Here is an 18,967-nt window from a genome sequence, read left to right as displayed (position 1 = left end):
GACACAGTCAAATATAATGCATTTCATAAATGAGTTTCAAGTTAAAAACATCATTTGCATCGTAACAGATGTCATTAAGAGCAAAGATAATATTAGCCTTTTAAGGGGCAATTTAAATGAATGGAATTTGTTATTAAATTAAAGAAATACACTTGTTCTAGTAACCAGGACAAATAGTATCTTCTATCTTTAGAAATTGTTTCTCAATTATTATATCCTGCAGTTATTAAAATGAATACAATTGCCAGACTCTTATTGCACAGCTCCAAATGGTTATATTCTCATTTATGTTTTGCCCAAGAAAGGGAAATCTAGGCCTTGAATCCCTACCATTGGGTTCCATTGGTGGAGACCATTCTACATGGAGCTCTGTGGAACTGATCTTCCGCACCTTGGGTGGGCCCAGACTTCGTGGTGGGGCCTGGGCTGTGGTCACTGTAAGGGGCGAGCTGTGTAAGCAGCCCCCACTAGTACATGCCTGTACAGAAAAATGGTACTCAGTGAATGGAACCAGATTCCAGATGGTAGCTGAGGTTTCATGGCCTTCGTAGGTTGCACACGGCTGGATGCCATGTAAAGGGGCACAGGACAAAATATATTTCTCTATAGGACCAGAACGATTTGAAGGTGCACTCCAAGTAAGTCTCACAAAGTCTGGGCTAATAGGAATGATATAACTTAAGTTCAAGTTTCCCTCTGGGACCCCTGGTTTAGTCCTGTAAATGACAGCCACACTCCTTGTTGAACCATGCACATTAGTACTCTCGATATAATAGGAATTTGAGGTATATGGTGACAGGGCCATGTCTGAGAAGTACTGAATATCTGAAACAGAAAAAAAAAAGAAGAAAATAGTTACATTCCACAAACTGGTAAGGAGTCATTTCTGATTGTTTTCTTATTAAATAAATACATAAACTATAGAATACACTCTTTCGAATGAAGAGTGTGGTTCATATTTTTATATAAAGGTAAAATAAAGCAAACACTCGTTCCTTTTATTGTTCAGTATAATGTAAGAAAAGTGCCTTTTGTAATGAGGACTATTTAGAAGTTTGGTTAAGCTTTTGTGTTGTTCTTTATACAATATAGTATTTTTTTAATAAAATGTAGAAGAGAAAGTTCTTGTAGCTGTCCGAGACAGAAATCACTGTCTTCTGCATAACCTGTTTGCTTGTCCAGCACTAATACGCTAGAGCAAAGGCTGGCACACTACTGCCACGGGTCACACATGTCACCTGGCCAACTTCTTGTATATGAACCTTTCCTGAATTTCTGACCCATGGAAACTGAAATTACAAATGTGGATTTTAAGCTGCTAAATTTTGAAGACATTTTTAGCAGCAATGTGACAGTCAGAGAAAATCATAAGACTCCAAGTTTTGCTGGATTTATTTGACAATTAGAGTAATTATAGAATCAGGATGGCGAATATATTTTGAGTAGGAATATTGTATGAACAACATAAGTATGAAAGAAGTAAAAGCAATCAAAAGGGTATAAGTAGGATTCTCCTTATGCTCTTATAACAAAAACAACAAATGGTACTCCGGTTAAAAGAGAAAGTATCTCAAGCAGGTGTGAAGAGAAGCATCTTCCTCTTTAACTCTGAGTTTGGAAAATTGTTCTCCTACCACAAACTTTTGCATTTTTTTTCACTTTCCGTGTTTCAGCACTACTGCCTGATTTTGGATGATGCCCACCCTGGTCTGTGGCATTCCGCCTAGCACACTACCCACAAAAGCTACTCAACTGCTCGAGTTTCATGAATGTGCCTTCTTTTCTCATGCACCATGATGGCTTTTCAAATACAATTGCTTCCATGAGACTCACTCTTCTACTACTACAGTATGTGGCCATTTCAGTTAGTGTGTCACCTTCTTCCTGTGAAACTCTCAGTGGACCTCAGTCACTCTCTCTTGCCACCATAGGCATGACTGCCTCTTCCCACTCCCAGGACTTTCTTAATACTCTGAGTTTACTCTAATGCAACACTTAATACATTCTACTATAATTGTGGTTTATTTATTTGTCTCCCCTCTCAATAATGAGAACTCTTCATTCTTGGTATTCCTAGTGGCTGATACAGCTCCTGGTCTGGAGTAAACAGCAGATTTTATTGAATAAATGAATGGATAATTTTCCATATACGTCCAATCTATTTTTCTAGGAAAGAATATGTAGAGCCTTATAGAAATGGTTGCTTGTATCTCTTCTTTTTTTCTTTCTCATCCACTGCTTTCATTTTACTGTTTGTTTCTCTCAGGGGTAATTGAATCATCTGACTATTTGTTACATTGATCACTTGACGTAGTATGAAATGACAAATGATAATGATATTAAAGGTAGAAATGAAATCCCAGGGTTCACTAAGACACAGCATTGTCTAGCACTCTAAACACAAACTATATTAATGTCTCTAGGTGATGTAATGGTCACATGCACAAATATTCATCTTCTAGTTTTCCTGTGGAAGGATTTTCTTAGAGTAACACTTAAGGACTATTTCCCCCACTCATGGCATCCCAAATGAGAAATGATTTCACTGATTGTGAATTTGGGGCTAGAAGGGGTTAGGAGCTCAGATCACCCATTGAATTTTCTCTATTCTCATCTGTCTTCCTGCAGGAGAGAGGGTATACTCCCCAATCTGCCTTTTATCATTATTTTTATCTGATTTTTGTTTTTAATTTCCATCTTCCTGCCTCTTATATCTAGCTTTCCTTTAGTTCCAAACTCAGGTAGGAAAAAATAATAGGATTTATTGACCACTCCCTAAAACTGCAACACTATCAAATGAATGCTACTTCCTCCAATAGCTGTTCTCTTCACAACTATGACAGAAAACACCTTTGGGCAAATCAGACTCAGATTGCAGGAGAGACAATACTATCTGCTGATTATGTGTAACTCCCAGTGTGGTAACTCTAGCTCTACACTTTTCTGTTATTGAGAGCTGATTATATGTAAGCCTGTGAAGATGCAAATTTTGCTTATTTTTAAAAAGCTTCAAAAACTTAAAAGTTATTCCACCATTATTAGTGTGCTATTACTAATACTTGCAACCTTTAAAGATCATAACACACCAGTGTGTCATGATCTCATGTTGTAAACTGCTGTCCTAGAGAATCCCATTGTGCATCAGGCAAGTTAGGAAGTTTTTATTCTAACAAGAAATTCTAAAATGGTCTCAACCAAATGATCAAACTTGCTTGGAAGACAACACTATTATTTTTCTTTGAAAAGTTCAGTGATTCTCCACCTATAATTCCAAATGCCTTTATTTAACCCAAAGATTTGTGTTCATCCAACTGAATATAAGTACTGTTTCCTTTTCATATTACACATGCTATCCACACACTGGAAACAGAGTAATAAATATAAGGGTATTATTAGAATGATACAAAGTTCTGACAGTGTTAACCAATTGCTCTTACTGTTCAAATGCCATCATGCAGATAATTTTCACATCATTAATTATAGTGATTGCCAAGAAATGCCAGAAGTGGCATTTTTTAATGAAAAATACGTTTTAGAAAATAATACCTTCTTTAATAGGATTACATAAATGTCTGAGTAGTGAACGAGTAGATATTTGTTATGCAAGAAACTGTTATTTGGATTCTTTATCAGTGCAATCATGAGAAAGAGCCAGAGAATTGTATTTATATGTAATGGTCTATAAGACAGATCCCAATATGTTACTATGGAAAATACATCTCTGGATTGAAGGGTATAATTTAAGCTTAGTTTTATTACTGAATTGAGCTATATGAAGAACAGGGTAAGTAAGCCTAATTCCAATTTCAGAAATGATGCAACCTGTAGTACTGTCATTTTCAAAATCACTTTCAATATTTTTGTAACTCTTTTTTCCCCTATCATAAAAGTTTAAGTTTCAGGACACCTGGATCATGCTGATATTTGGAAGAAAATAAACATTCTAGTAGCAGGTTTTCAGGATACTTTGCCAACATGGCAGATGTAGACAGATGTTCATTTCCCTTTGCAATCTGCATCATGAAGTTAAGAGTTCCCATTAACTCCGAAGAACACTTGGAGTACTGAAGAGACAGAGTTTACAGAAAGTTCTGGACATCATAACGTAAGCTTATGTCATACAGAATTAGGTGCAAAATATAACTAAATATGATATATACAAAATAAAACTCTATTTTATTCAGAAGTTTTTCAAACCAATCAATATGTTAAAACAAGCATCCACCTAACCATTTTAAGGAAGATTATGGAACTTCAGTATTTCTACATAGCTTTATACACTTTTCTAACTAATTAAAACCATACTAACCTATAATTTGGAAAATTTGGTATTAAACAAAGGGAACAAAATAGAAGCTTCAACTGGAATCACTGTTCCAATGTTCCTGAAACTGGCCTATTGCTAAACATGACTAGAAAGCAGTTGCAGAGAAGACAGAGCAGGAAGAATGTAAAAATTTCTATTTTTGCATTTTGTCCTTAGAGAAACTAAACATCTGGGTAAATATTTTTTAAAGGCAATGGACCTCAATAGTTTGATTTATATAGGCTCCATTAAAATCTTCATGGAAGTTACAGATGCAAAGATAGACTTCACGGTTTGCTCAGACCCTTTCTCTTTCAGTTTAAGTCCACGTTGTATTCTATCTCTGAGGAAATACCACTGTATTCATAAAATTACATTACGTGCTTGGATGTTAGTAATTGCATTTATCAAAAGTCCATTTTTAACCTGAGAATTTTAAAAATAGAACCCATATAATAGGAATACTTGATAAACTTTCTCTAATTCTTATACCCAGTTTGTCTTCCAGTATTTTAGTATATTTTAATTAAACAATTTAATTCCTCTTCTTTCCTTTAAATAACATGTCTTGAACATATTCCACTCATTAGTATGTAAACTAACATATCAGTTTATAGGCAATTACATCATAAAATTCACTTAACAGTGTACCAAGATTATGTTATGACATGTAACATAATTTTTTGAAAGATTTTTAATATCTGAATTTTTCCAATATTTTGCTATTACCAATAGGGTAGGCTTGGACATATTTTGTGATTTTGTGTCCATTCTGACTACTCATTTAAGATAAATTTACTAAAGTCCATTTGCTGAGTCAAATAGTATGCAAAAGGGTAAGGAAGAGTTTTTAAACATTTAAAAAATTTATCCTGCATGAAAAGTTGTACCAAAAAATCCACACAGATATCCCAGCACTTTATCTAAGTTCCAGCTGCCATAGATCCCTATCAGTGGTGGATAGGGTTATTTTTTTTAATCTTTGAGAATGTGATAAATATTAAGGGCTTATCAAATAAGAATATATCATTTATGTTGCATGTCTTTAATCACTGGTGAGACCTGTAATTCTTTCTCTGCCTGAAACACTCTGTGTTACACAGAGGAAACCACAATATTTATCCTCGATGTCAAAGAACTTAACTAATGTATCAATTCTCAGAATATTTTATCTTTCCATCACCAAACCTTGAAACTCACTGTATGGGTATTGATCTTCAGTTGTGTAGATTTCAAAACCATCCCTGAACAAACTGTAAGTCAGCCAGTGGGCATTTGGAGAATCAGGTGGACTCCAGGAGAGATTGATAGCAGAACAACTTTGAACTTGTCCTCTGGGTGGAGGTTGCTGGGATGGTGCTAAATTACAATGGAAAGAGCATTTATTAACAAACGCAATCAATAAGAACACAAGTAAAGTGAAGTAAGACATCCAGCAAAGAGGTCTTTCTGATTCAGGATTACTTTATCAAGAAGACATGTGGTTTATCAAGACATTAATAAAAAAAGGGCACACATCATGGTTCTCTAAAACAGAGCCTTTTATCTATAAGCATAAAACGAATTTGTAGGTCAATGCAGCTGATATAAATGTAGTTGGGGAAAAAACACACAAAAATTTACATTAAGCACTACTTTCTTCATCTTAAAAAACTATCCACATATGCTCAATACTTATTTTCTACTTAATTAATTTAAAAGTCAGCATAAGTAAGTTCCATTAAAACTTGAAATTTAGGTAGCATAAGTTTTGAACTTTTAAAAGGAAGTTTTCCACCCCATTGAGCACAAGGCCTCATCTTGCTTCACAGAGCACAGTGTAAAAAAAAGAATAATAGTTGGTGATACAAACAGCTATGATGTTAGGGATGTTAAATAGTCTAAATATTAGCAAGAAACTATTTGAATGTATTATATGAACACACCAAAACCTCTTAGAGGTGCTATGAGGGTTAGAGGCAATATGATGGTTTTCACCAGGCACATAAAAGCATTTGTCTCACTATTTTAGGGATATTTTGTGTAATACAAATATATACCATGAAAACATTATCACTGTATATTTTTCTTAGTCTCCTTATTTTTTAGTGTAAGCCTTCATTATCTCCCCTACATAAAGGTAAAGGAGAAAAACAATATCTAACAATTTTGAAGGGTAATCAACCACCAGTCTATTTACCCCTTTCAGGTTTTAAATGGTACATAATTTTCCATCGATCTAGCGAAGCATAACCATCAGTCTTTCTCATTAAGTAAGATGTCAAAGGTACAGTTTCCTGTGTTACCTTATTTTTAAACCACTATCAGTCAAATAATTATCTATATTTTTATATGAAATAGAAACCACTATCGGTCAAATAATTATCTATATTTTTATAGGAAGTAGCTGCAGTCACTAGGTGACATTCAGTGTTTTAGGAGAGAAAAAAGACCATACTCAAATGAAGTAATTTAATAAAGAGCTTAATAAATAAATTATTTTCCAAAGGGTGGGCAGAGTGTAAGGAGAGCAAAAGAAACAGAACAGTATCCTGGGATATGATAATAGAAGAGATCTTTTGCTATTTATGTCATGGCTCCTCAAGGCCACTCCCAGGTTCAGTCCTAGGCAGACTCACAGGATTCATCATACAGTCCTACTCATGGCTAAGATTTATTACAGCGAAAGATACAGAGTACAGTCAGCAAAGGGAAAAGGCACTGGGGTAAAGTCCAGGGACAACTAGCTACAGGCTTCCAGTCACACAGCGATGTGTTGTGGAAATACATGCTAACTATTTCCAACCAGGGAAGTTCATTAGCAATTCAGTGTCAAGGGTTTGGTCCTGCACGAACAGTTCCCAAGATTCCGTACTTCCAGAAGGAAACCATTTGATTGGACAAAATTTAAGAGGCAGTGAGCCACTCTTACTATTTCTGGGTATGATGGCAGCCATCACAATATCTAAGTTCCCAGATGCCAGCCAAAGGCCAACTTTGTAACCAGGTCTGTCCAAAGATAAGCAATCACGCCTGCCATGTTAACCTTTTTCCTGCACACGTTCTATAGCTTGAAGGAGCAGAACATTCAGGGACAGGAGGGACAGTATGGAAAGCATCACTTGACAGGAGATGTGACCATTCATAGAGGGATAGTCAGCTCAAGGCCATTCCCTCACTGAGACAAGAAGCTAGGGATGAAGCACTCTGACTTCTGCTGCCCGCCAGCCCTCCAGATGACCGACAGGTTCCTGCCACCAGCTGAAACCAATGGCAAGCCAGAAGGCAAAAGAGCCTGCTTGATGCAGATCGTGCAGCGTCCTAGGGAACAGAGAAGGGTGGGGAAGTACCGTGCAATAAAATGAAGTAAGCCTTCACACCAGGCAAAGACTTTCAACTAAGAGCTGTTACTAATGTAACAGTATTCATGAGTGATACAATCCATGACACAATATAACACAATAAAAACATTTTAAGAAAATATTTCAAGAGCACTGAATTTGAAATACATGAAATTCTATATATAATGAATAGGTTTTCCAAAGACAATGCCTCTAATCCTATGGGAGATAATGTTGTCATATTTTATGGAAAAATACTCAAATTAGATGCACTGTCACTTTCGTCTTTTAGCATTTTTATCTCCTTTGGAACTTTCATTGTTATATAAAAATTCTAACTGTCTATATGCCTGTATTGATACAGGACAACAGTAGTAAATCTCAAAATGACACATGAAAAGAGAAGTATTTCCCAATAGCACCTTGTATTTTTGAACTCAGAGTTGTGCCATATTTGAAATGATCCCTTTGATGGGTTGAACACAGGCAGTGCATTTGATCTTCCTGTGAATTTTAATTTAGGGCTCTGCATCCTGTTGTTCTTGGTTGAACCACAAAGACTCGTGAACTGTCTCATTTAGAGCACTCTCAAAGAGCCTTGCAGTCCATGCAATTTAATACTTGTTTAGCAAATATTAGTGACTACATCCCAAACTCTGCATGCTATCAGGAACACAATAGATTTCAGAGTTAAAGCAATCAAGGCTGACCTTCAGACTATTTTTTAAGACAGCAAAATACTTCTGGGATGACTATAGGGGAGACAGATGTTTCAGTCCATTGTCTGAATGATAAAATGATTCACATTACATGAAAGCTTACTTGGCAACAAATGAACATAAATAAATACACACATAGGTTCATTCAAATGTTTAAAGTTGATTACTTGTTATGACCATACCTAGCCACAATCTTGCCCAAACTCACAGTACCTGTGAATAGTGACTGTCTGACATTTTAATGAGAATTTTCAAAGACCTGAAGGTTTAGGTGATTCAATACCACTCTGAAAATAAATATTATGAAATCCTGTGCATGGGAAAACTTGACTCTGCCCTTGATGTGTTGAAAGTAGAACTCTGAGAAAATGGACACATATGCATTCATCAAAATTGCCAAGAATGGTCTTTGCATATGCAAGACACTCATTTAAGAAAGGAAAGTATAACATTGTGATGATATCCATCTATTTAGAGGCCGTGAGCTTTAATCTCAGCTTGGATACTTTGGTAATTATGTGACTATAGGCAAATGTTGGGTGGACTCTCTGGACCTTTCTTCGTTTATAGTAAGCATGATAATGCCTACCTCTTAGGGATATTTTGAGTATAAAATGAGTGTGTGTGTGTGTGTGTGTGTGTGTGTGTGTGTGTGTGCGGCGTGTGAGTGCGCACGCCCGCATCTGCATCTCCCTCTCACTCACGAAAGGCTGGGGCTACTGTGCCTATGAAGACTCCCTTCATCTCTTTGCTTTGTCATCTCTAGGGGTTTTCCTTGTGTATATGGTCCCAGATAGATGGCCATGAAGTCCACATCCGATTCGTCAGGAAAGGGAAAAGGAGAAATGGGGGGGGGGGTGTTCTGTGCCTGTGAGAGTACAGTGCAGGACTGCCACATGCCACTTGCGCCCACATCGTTTCAGCCAGAAGTTTGGTGACACAGGAGTACCTAACCACAGTGGAAGATGTGGCCATGAACCCAGCTTCTATTAATATGAAGCAAGTAGATGATGGCTATTGAGAACAACTTAAAAGTGTCTTCCACAGATGAGATAAAAAATAAGAGTATCTAGAAAATTGTAAGAGATATTTAAAAAGAAAAAGGAGACTGGAGTGCTTCTAGTTTACGGCAACGGGAAGAGTTTAGTTATATAAAACCAAATAATCCAATAATTATGCTCTTTGGTATTTACTCAAAGGAGTTGAAAGCTTATGTCCAACAAAACCTGCACTCAAATATTTATAGATTTATTCATAATTGCCAAAACTTGGAAGCAACCAGCATATTCTTCAATAGGTAAATGTACAAGTACTGTAGTACATCTAGACAATGAAATATTATTCAGCTCTAAAAACAAATGAGCAATCAAGCCATGAAAAGACATAGAGGAATTTTAAATGCATATTACTAAGTGAAAGTAGCCAGGCTAAGAAGGCTATGTACTGTATGAGTCCAACCATTTGATATTATGGAAAAGGCAAAACTATGGAGACAGTGAAAAAAAGTGTGTGCCAAGGATTAGGGGGAAGGAAAGGGAATGAATGGGCAGAGCAAGGACTATTTGTAGGGCAGGGAAGATACTCTGTACCATACTGAAATGGTGGGTACGTGTCATTATATATATTTGTCAAAACCCAAAGAATGTACAACACCAAGAATGAATTATGTACTTTGATAAACTAGAGCTTTGCAAACTATGGACATTGGGTAATAATTATTTGTTAAAGTAAATCATCAATTATAACAAATGTACCACTTTTGATAATGGGGGATGCTATGCATATGTGGGGGCAGAGAATATATTATACAGGATATCTCTCTATCTTCCTCTCAGTTTTGCAGTTAACCTAGACCTGCTGTAAAAAACAATCTTTTAAAAAATTATTTGCACTTCAATATGCTAGCAATTAATTTGAAAATGACCTTAAGAAATAGTTTAACTCACAACAGCATCAAAGCAAATGAAAGACTTAAGAATGCACTTAATAAAAGAAGTATAATTCTCGCTCACTGCATTATACACAACATTGACAAGAGAGATTAAAGATCTAAATAAATGGGGAGACACAGAATTTTCATGTGTTATAAGACTCAATACTGTTAAGCTGTCAATTCTGCCTAAATGAATATTTAGGTTAAACACAACCTCAATCCAGATTCCAGCAGGTTTGTCTGTACAAATTGATGAGGCGGTGCGAAGGATGCATGTGAAAATTCAGAAGATTTAGAATGGTCAAAATAATTTTGAGGAGAAAGAGAGATGAAAGTTGGGTGATGTACAATACTTGGTTTAAACACTGTAAAGCTACAGTAATCAAGACAGTGCAGTTGTGGCATAAAAATAAACCTAAGGATCACTGGAATAGAAGAGAAAACCCACACTTTGATGATCAATTGATCTTTCTATGTGGTAAAAAACATAAAACAGAAAATTTACCATTTTAACCATTTCTAAGTGTACATTTGAGTGGCATTAAGACCACTTACAATGTTGTACACTCATTGTCACTATCCATTTCCAAAACTTTGTCATCATCTGAAATAGAAACTCTCATTCATTAAAAAATAAATCCCCATTTCCCTCCCTCCAGCCCTTGACAATGACTGTTTTACTTTCTGTGTCTATAAAATTGCCTATCCTTGGTACACATATAAGTGGAATAATATTTTTCTTTATGCCTGATTTATTTTGCTTAGCATAATGATTTCAAAGGTCTTCCATATTGTAGCATGTATGTGAACCTAATTCATTTGTATGAAGGCATAATACTCAGTTGTGTATATATACATTTACCCATTCACTTTTTGATGGACACTTGGGTTTGTACTATCCTTTGGCTATTATGAATAATGCTACATGAACACTGGTGCACAAATGTCTGAGTCACTGCTTACAATTCGTTGGGTTATTTGCTTAAGGAGTGTAATTGTTAGATCACATGGTAGGTTATTCTGTGTTTAACTTTTTGAGGAACTGCCAAGCTTTTTCCTAGTGACCACCAACAATATCTCCACATCCTTCAACCCTTGTTATTTTACAATTTTTTATAAGATCCATCTAAATGGGCATGAAGTGGTATCTCATTGCAGTTTTGATTTGCATTTTCCTAATAACTAATGATGTTGAGAATGTTTTCATGTGCTTATTGGTCACATATATAACTTCTCTGGAGGAATGTCTATTCAAGCCCTTTCCTATTTCTTTAGTTGAAATGTTTGTTTTTGTCGTTGTTGAGTTATAAGGGTTCTTTATATATTTTAGATATTAATCCTTTATTAGATATTGATTGGTTTGCATTTTCTCCCATTCTTTGAGTTGTTCTTTTCACTCTCTTAATAGTACACATTGCTGCACAACATTTTTAATTTTGATGAAGTCCAAGGTAGCTTTTTGTTTGTGTTGCTCCCTATGATGTGATACCCAAGGAATATTTGCCAAATCCAGTGTTATTAAGCTTTTCCTTTCTGTTTTTTTCTAATAGTTTTATGGCTTTAGTTTTTAACCATATTATAATTTTTATACATGTTGTAGAAGTCCATTCCATTCTTTTGCATATGGTATCCAGTTTTCCTGGCATCATTTGTTCAAAACTCTGTACTTTCTGTTTTAAATGGTATTGGTTCCCTTGTAGAAATCAATTGACCATATATGTAAGGTTTTATTTATGGACTCTACCCTATTTCACTGATCTATATGTTTGTCTTTATGCCAGTACCACATACTTTGAATATAGATTTACAGTTATGTTTGAAGTCAGGAATTCTAAGTCCTTCAACTATCTCCTTTTCTAAAATTATTTTGGCTATTTGGGGGTCCCCTGAAATGCCATCAAAATAGGTTTTTCTGTTGTTGCAAAAAAATTGCCTCTAAGGTTTTGGTAGGGATTCTATTGAATCTCACAAAGAATAGAAGATTGTATTGACATTTTAACAATACTGAGACTCCCAACCCATAAATATGTTATATCTTTCCATTAATTTATGTCTTATTTAACTTACTTCAGGTGTTCTTTTAATAGTTTTCAGTGTTCAAGTCCTTCATCTCCTTAGTTTAAATTTCTTAATTTCTTTTGCATATTGTTGTTTGCTGGTGTATAGAAACACAACTGATTTTGCATGTTGATCTTATAACATGCAACTTTCCTTAACTTTTTTATGAGCTCTAGTAGCTTTCTTGTGGATTCTTTGGTATTTTCTACATATAGGATCATGTTATCTGCAAAGAGAGATAGTTTTGCTTCTTTCTGATTTATATTCCTTTATTTCCTTTTCTTGTCTAATAGCTCTGGCTAGAACATTCAGTACAATGTTGACCAGCAGTCACAAAATTTCGCATCCTTGTCTCATATCTAATCTAAAGGGAAAAGCTTTTTAGTAATTTTTTTTTTTTAGTATTTCATCATTGAGTATAATGTTGATTATGTGGTAAATCGACATTTTGCATAGATGTCTGGGAAATTCATTAGGAAAAGGATAGTCATTTCAACAAATGTTACAGTAATATTTGAATATCCATATGCCAAAAAAATATAAGTAAAATAACTTAGAAGTTTGCCTTACATGATACACAAAATTAATTCAAACATTTCATAGGCCTAAATTTAAAAGCTAAAAATACAATATATTCAGATGGTGACATAGAAGAAAATTATGTTTTTTACATTGAATGAGGCAATGATTTCTTAGATAAGACTCAAGACATGATCCATAAAAGAAAACTTGCAGAAATTAAACTTCATCAAAATTCGAACTTTTGATTTTTAAAGCATACTACTAAAAAAATGAAAAAAGTAACCCACACAATGGGAGGAAATGTTTGCAAGTTATATTACAAGTACATAAAAAATTATTTATTGCAATAAGAAGACAAACAACTCAATTAAAACATGGGGAAAACATTTGAAAGACAGTCTGCTAAAGAAAACACAGGAATGGCTGACGGGAAGGTGGCGGCGTGAGTAGTTCAGAGGAAATCTCCTCCCCAAAACATATATATTTATGAAAATAGAATAAATACAACTATTCCTAAAAGAGACACCAGTGGATGCAGTACAACAGCCAGGATACATCTACATCTGCAAGAACTCAGCATCACACGAAGGGGGTAAGATACAAGCCACGGCCAGGCAGGACCTGAACACTCCCCCACTCCAAAACCCGGTGGGAAGAAAGGAGTCAGAACGGGGAGGGAGTGAAAGCCCAGGACAGCTAAACAACCATCTCTTGAAATCCGCACCCAGAATGCAGATACAAGGTGCACAGGGTGCTGGATATTAGAGAAACAGAAAGGCAAAACCTGTGGGCAGGTCCCTGTAACCAGCACCCCTGAGACAAAAGAAAAGCAAGAGCTTTCTGCAATGCTTAAAGAGACAGGGACCCCATAGCTGGATGAAGTTGTCCCGGCAGCTGGGAATACCGGGGAAACTTAAGCACCCTAAATGGAGGCAGTGCAGCTCTGAAGCCCCTCACAGACTAGGCAGCCTGCCAGTCGTTCCTCCAACTAGCACAGACCCCGACAAAAGGGCCCAGTAGCAGGAGAGTGGGAGCTCGCACTTGGGGCGGAAGCGCTAGAAGGAACCGAGAGCAGATCCTTGCGCTGCAGGACTAGCCCACAGCAGCGTGACCGAACAGCCCAGGCGTGGCTCACGTGCACCAGCAGCAGTGAAGCCAGAGCCTGGTAGAAGCCTGCCTGGAAAAGCCCCGCACTCACTGGCAGCGGTGCCAGAGGGAGCAGGCGCGTTCCCAGGAGCCGACCGGAATCTCAGCCCAACGCACAGCCACCTGGGCCAGAACCAAAGGCCGCTGCTGTCACACAGCTTCCCGGCAGGGTCACCGCTAGCATGGAGGAGTGAACCCGGCATGCCTGCCACTCCCTGCAGGGCTCTGCACTGCTCTGACGGACACCCTTCCCACAGCAGCTTAGGAGATTAACCCCGTGGCTGCTCCAGGAGTGCAGGTAGCCATCACAGGCAGCGGAGAAGGGCAAGGCATCCAGCAAGCAGGAAAGGACTTTCTTGTCTCAGCTGACACACCTGCAACCTGCCCACAGCCACTGCAATCACCATGAAAAGGCAAAAAAATCTGGTCCAGACCAAGATAGTTACACCTGAGAAAGGATCCGCAGAGGCATAACTAACCAGTCTCCCTGAAAAAGAATTCAAAATAAAAATCATAAACATGATGACAGAGCTGCAGAGAAATATGCAAGAGCTAAGGGATGAAGTCCGGAGGGAGATTACAGATGTCCGGAAGGAGATCACAGATGTCCGGAGGGAGATTACAGAAGTGATACAAACTCTGGAAGGATTTATAAGCAGAATGGATAAGATGCAAGAGGCCATTGATGGAATAGAAACCAGAGAACAGGAAAGGATAGAAGCTGATGCAGAGAGAGATAAAAGGATCTCCAGGAATGAAACAATATTAAGAGAACTGTGTGACCAATCAAAACAGAACAATATCCGCATTATAGGGGTACCAGAAGAAGAAGAAGAGAGAAAAAGGGATAGAAAGTGTCTTTGAAGAAATAATTGCTGAGAACTTCCCCAAACTGGGGGAGAAAATAGTTGCTCAGACTACGGAGACACACAGAATTCCCAAGAGACAGGATCCAAAGAGGTCAACACCAAGAAACATAATAATTAAAATGGCAAAGATCAAGGACAGGGACAGAGTACTAAAGGCAGCCAGAGAGAGTAAAAAGGTCACCTACAAAGAAAAACCCATCAGGCTATCATCAGACTTCTCAACAGAAACCTTACAGGCCAGAAGAGAATGGCATGATATATTTAATGCAATGAAACAGAAGGGCCTTGAACCGAGGATACTGTATCCACCATGATTATCATTTAAATATGAAGGAGGGATTAAACAATTCCAGACAAGCAAAAGCTGAGGGAATTTACCTTCCACAAACCACCTCTACAGGGTATCTTAGAGGGACTGCTCTAGATGCGAGCACTCCTAAAAAGAGCACAGAACAAAACACCCAACATATGAAGAATGGAGGAGGAGGAAAAAGAAGGGAGAGAAATAAAGAATCATCAGACTGTGTTTATAACAGCTCAATAAATGAGTGAGGTCAGACAGTAAGGTAGTAAAGAAGCTAACTTTTAACCTTTGGTAACCATGAATCTAAAGCCTGCAATGGCAGTAAGTACAGATCTTTCAATAATCACCCTAAATGTAAATGGACTAAATGCACCAATAAAAAGACACAGAGTAACCAATGGATAAAAAGGCAAGACCCATCTATATGCTGCTTACAAGAGACTCACTTTAAACCCAAAGACATGCACAGACTAAAAGTCAAGGGATGGAAAAAGATATTTCATGCAAACAACAGGGAGAAAAAAGCAGCTGTTGCAGTACTAGTATCAGACAAAATAGACTTCAAAACAAAGAAAATAACAAGAGATAAAGAAGGACATTACATAATGATAAATGGGTCATTTCAACAAGAGGATATAACGATTATAAATATACATGCACCCCATGCAGGAGCACCAGCATATGTGAAACAAATACTAACAGAACTAAAGGAGGAAATAGAATGCAATGCACTCACTTTAGGAGACTTCAACACACCATTCACTCCAAAGGACATATCCACCAGACAGAAAATAAGTAAGGACACAGAGGCCCTGAACAACACACTAGAACAGATGGACCTAATAGACATCTATAGAACTCTACATCCAAAAACAACAGGATATACATTCTTCTCAAGTGCACATGGAACATTCTCCAGAATAGATCACATACTAGGCCACAAAAAGAATCTCAGTAAATTCAAAAAGATTGAAATTCTACCAACCAACTTTTCAGACCACAAAGGTATAAAACTAGAAATAAATTGTACAAAGAAAGCAAAAAGGCCCACAAACAAATGGAGGCTTAACAACATGCTGCTAAATAATCAATGGATCAATGACCAAATATGGAGATCCAGCAATATATGGAAACAAATGACAACAACAACAGAAAGCCCCAACTTCTGTGGGATGCAGCGAAAGCAGTCTTAAGAGGAAAGTATATAGCAATCCAGGCATATTTAAAGAAGGAAGAACAATCTCAAATGAATAATCTAATGTTACAATTATCGAAATTGGAAAAAGAAGAACAAATGAGGCCTAAAGTCAGCAGAAGGAGGAACATAATAAAGATCAGAGAATAAATAAATAAAATTGAGAAGAATAAAACAATAGAAAAAAATCAATGAAACCAAGAGCTGGTTCGTTCAGAAAATAAACAAAATAGATAAGCCTCTAGCCGGACTTACTAAGATAAAAAGAGAATCAACACACATCAACAGAATGAGAAATGAGAAAGGAAACATCACGATGGATCCAACAGAAATACAAAGAATTATTAGAGACTACTGTGAGAACCTATATGTTAACAAGCTGGAAAACCTAGAAGAAATGGACAACTTCCTAGAAAAATACAACCCTCCAAGACTTACCAAGGAAGAAATGAAAAATCTTAACAAACCAATTACCAGCAATGAAATTGAAGCAGTAATCCAAAAACTACCCAAGAAAAAAACCCCTGGGCCAGATGAATTTACCTCAGAATTTTATCAGACACACAGAGAAGATATAATACCCATTGTCCTTAAAGTTTTCAAAAAAATAGAAGAGGAGGGAATACTCCCAAACTCATTCTATGATGCCAACATCACCCTAATACCAAAACCAGGCAAAGACCCCACCAAAAAAGAAAATTACAGACCAATATCCTTGATGAATGTACATGCAAAAATATTCAACAAAATATTAGCAAACCGAATTCAAAAATACATCAAAAGGATCATACACCATGACCAAGTTGGATTCATCCCAGGGATGCAAGGATGGTACGACATTCGAAAATCCATCAACATAATCCACCACATGAACAAAAAGGACAAAAACCACATGATCATCTCCATAGATGCTGAAAAAGCATTCGACAAAATTCAACATCCATTCATAATAAAAACTCTCAGCAAAATGGGTACAGAGGGAAAGTACCTCAACATAATAAAGGCCATATATGATAAACCGACAGCCAACATCCTACTGAACAGTGAGAAGTTGAAAGCTTTTCCTCTGAGATCGGGAACAAGACAGGGATGCCCACTCTCCCCACTGTTATTCAACATAGTATTGGAGGTCCTAGCCATGGCAATTAGAGAAAAAAAAGAAATACAAGGAATCCAGATTGGTAAAGAAGAAGTTAAACTGTCACTATTTGCAGATGACATGATATTGTACATAAAAAACCCTAAAGACTCCACTCCAAAATTACTAGAACTGATATCAGAATACAGCAAAGTTGCAGGATACAAAATTAACACAAAGAAATCTGTGGCTTTCCTATACACTAACAATGAACTCATAGAAAGAGAAATCAGGAAAACAATTCCATTCACAATTGCATCAAAAAAATAAAATACTTAGGAATAAACCTAACCAAGGAAGTGAAAGACCTATACCCTGAAAACTATAAAACACTCTAAAGAGAAATTAAAGAGGACACTAACAAATGGAAACTCATCCCATGCTCTTGGCTAGGAAGAATTAATATCGTCAAAATGACCACCCTGCCCAAAGCAATATACAGATTTGATGCAATCCCTATCAAATTACCAACAGCATTCTTCAATGAACTGGAACAAATATTTCAAAAATTCATATGGAAACACCAAAGACCCCGAATAGCCAAAGCAATCCTGAGAAGGAAGAATAAAGTGGGGGCAATCTTGCTCCACAACTTCAAACTCTACTGCAAAGCCACAGTAATCAAGACAATTTGGTACTGGCACAAGAACAGAACCACAGACCAGTGGAACAGAATAGAGACTCCAGACATTAACCCAAACACATATGGTCAATTAATATATGATAAAGGAGCCATGGACATACAATGGGGAAATGAAAGTCTCTTCAACAGATGGTGCTGGCAAAACTGGACAGTTACATGTAAGAGAATCAAACTGGATCACTGTCTAACCCCATATACAAAAGTAAATTTGAAATGGATCAAAGACCTGAATGTAAGTCATGAAACCATAAAAATCTTAGAAAAAAACATAGGCAAAAATTTCTTGGACATAAACATGAGCAACTTCTTCATGAACATATCTCCCTGGGCAAGGGATACAAAAGCAAAAGTGAACAAGTGGGACTATATCAAACTGAAAAGCTTCTGTAGAGCAAAGGACACCATCAATAGAACAGAAAGGTATCCTACAGTATGGGAGAATATATTCATAAATGACAGATCCGTTAAAGAGTTGACATCCAAAATATATAAAGAGTTCACGCACCTCAACAAACAAAAAGCAAATAATCCAATTAAAAAATGGGCATAGGAGCTGAAAAGACACTTCTCCAAAGAAATTCAGATGGCCAACAGACACATGAAAAGATGCGCCAAATCACTAGTCATCAGAGAAATGCAAATTAAAACCACAATGAGATATCACCTCATACCGGTAAGGACTGCCACCATCCGAAAGAAAACAACAACAAATGTTGGCAAGGTTGTGGAGAAAGAGGAACCCTCCTACACTGCTGGTGGGAATGTAAATTAGTTCATCCATTGTGGAAAGCAGTATGGAGGTTCCTCAAAAAGG

The 18,967-nt window shown here is 36.9% G+C and overlaps 1 protein-coding gene across 1 annotated transcript in view; it reads right to left on the bottom strand.

Moving 5' to 3' along the window:
- The window catches only part of USH2A (usherin), a 721,517-nt gene that overhangs the window by 527,101 nt on the left and 175,449 nt on the right, over positions 1 to 18,967 (bottom strand). Inside the window, exons 16-17 of the mRNA XM_073222145.1 lie at positions 5,507 to 5,665; positions 331 to 825 (exon numbers count right to left, since the gene is read on the bottom strand). Coding sequence (XP_073078246.1) covers positions 331 to 825; positions 5,507 to 5,665 — 654 coding nt within the window. The remainder of the gene's footprint in view (positions 1 to 330; positions 826 to 5,506; positions 5,666 to 18,967) is intronic.

The sequence above is a fragment of the Manis javanica genome, chromosome 14 (assembly GCF_040802235.1).
Source record: "Manis javanica isolate MJ-LG chromosome 14, MJ_LKY, whole genome shotgun sequence".
Taxonomy (NCBI): Eukaryota; Metazoa; Chordata; class Mammalia; order Pholidota; family Manidae; genus Manis; species Manis javanica.
The sequence above is the reverse complement of the archived record's forward strand: the minus strand, read 5'-3'. Positions and strand labels throughout refer to the sequence as shown.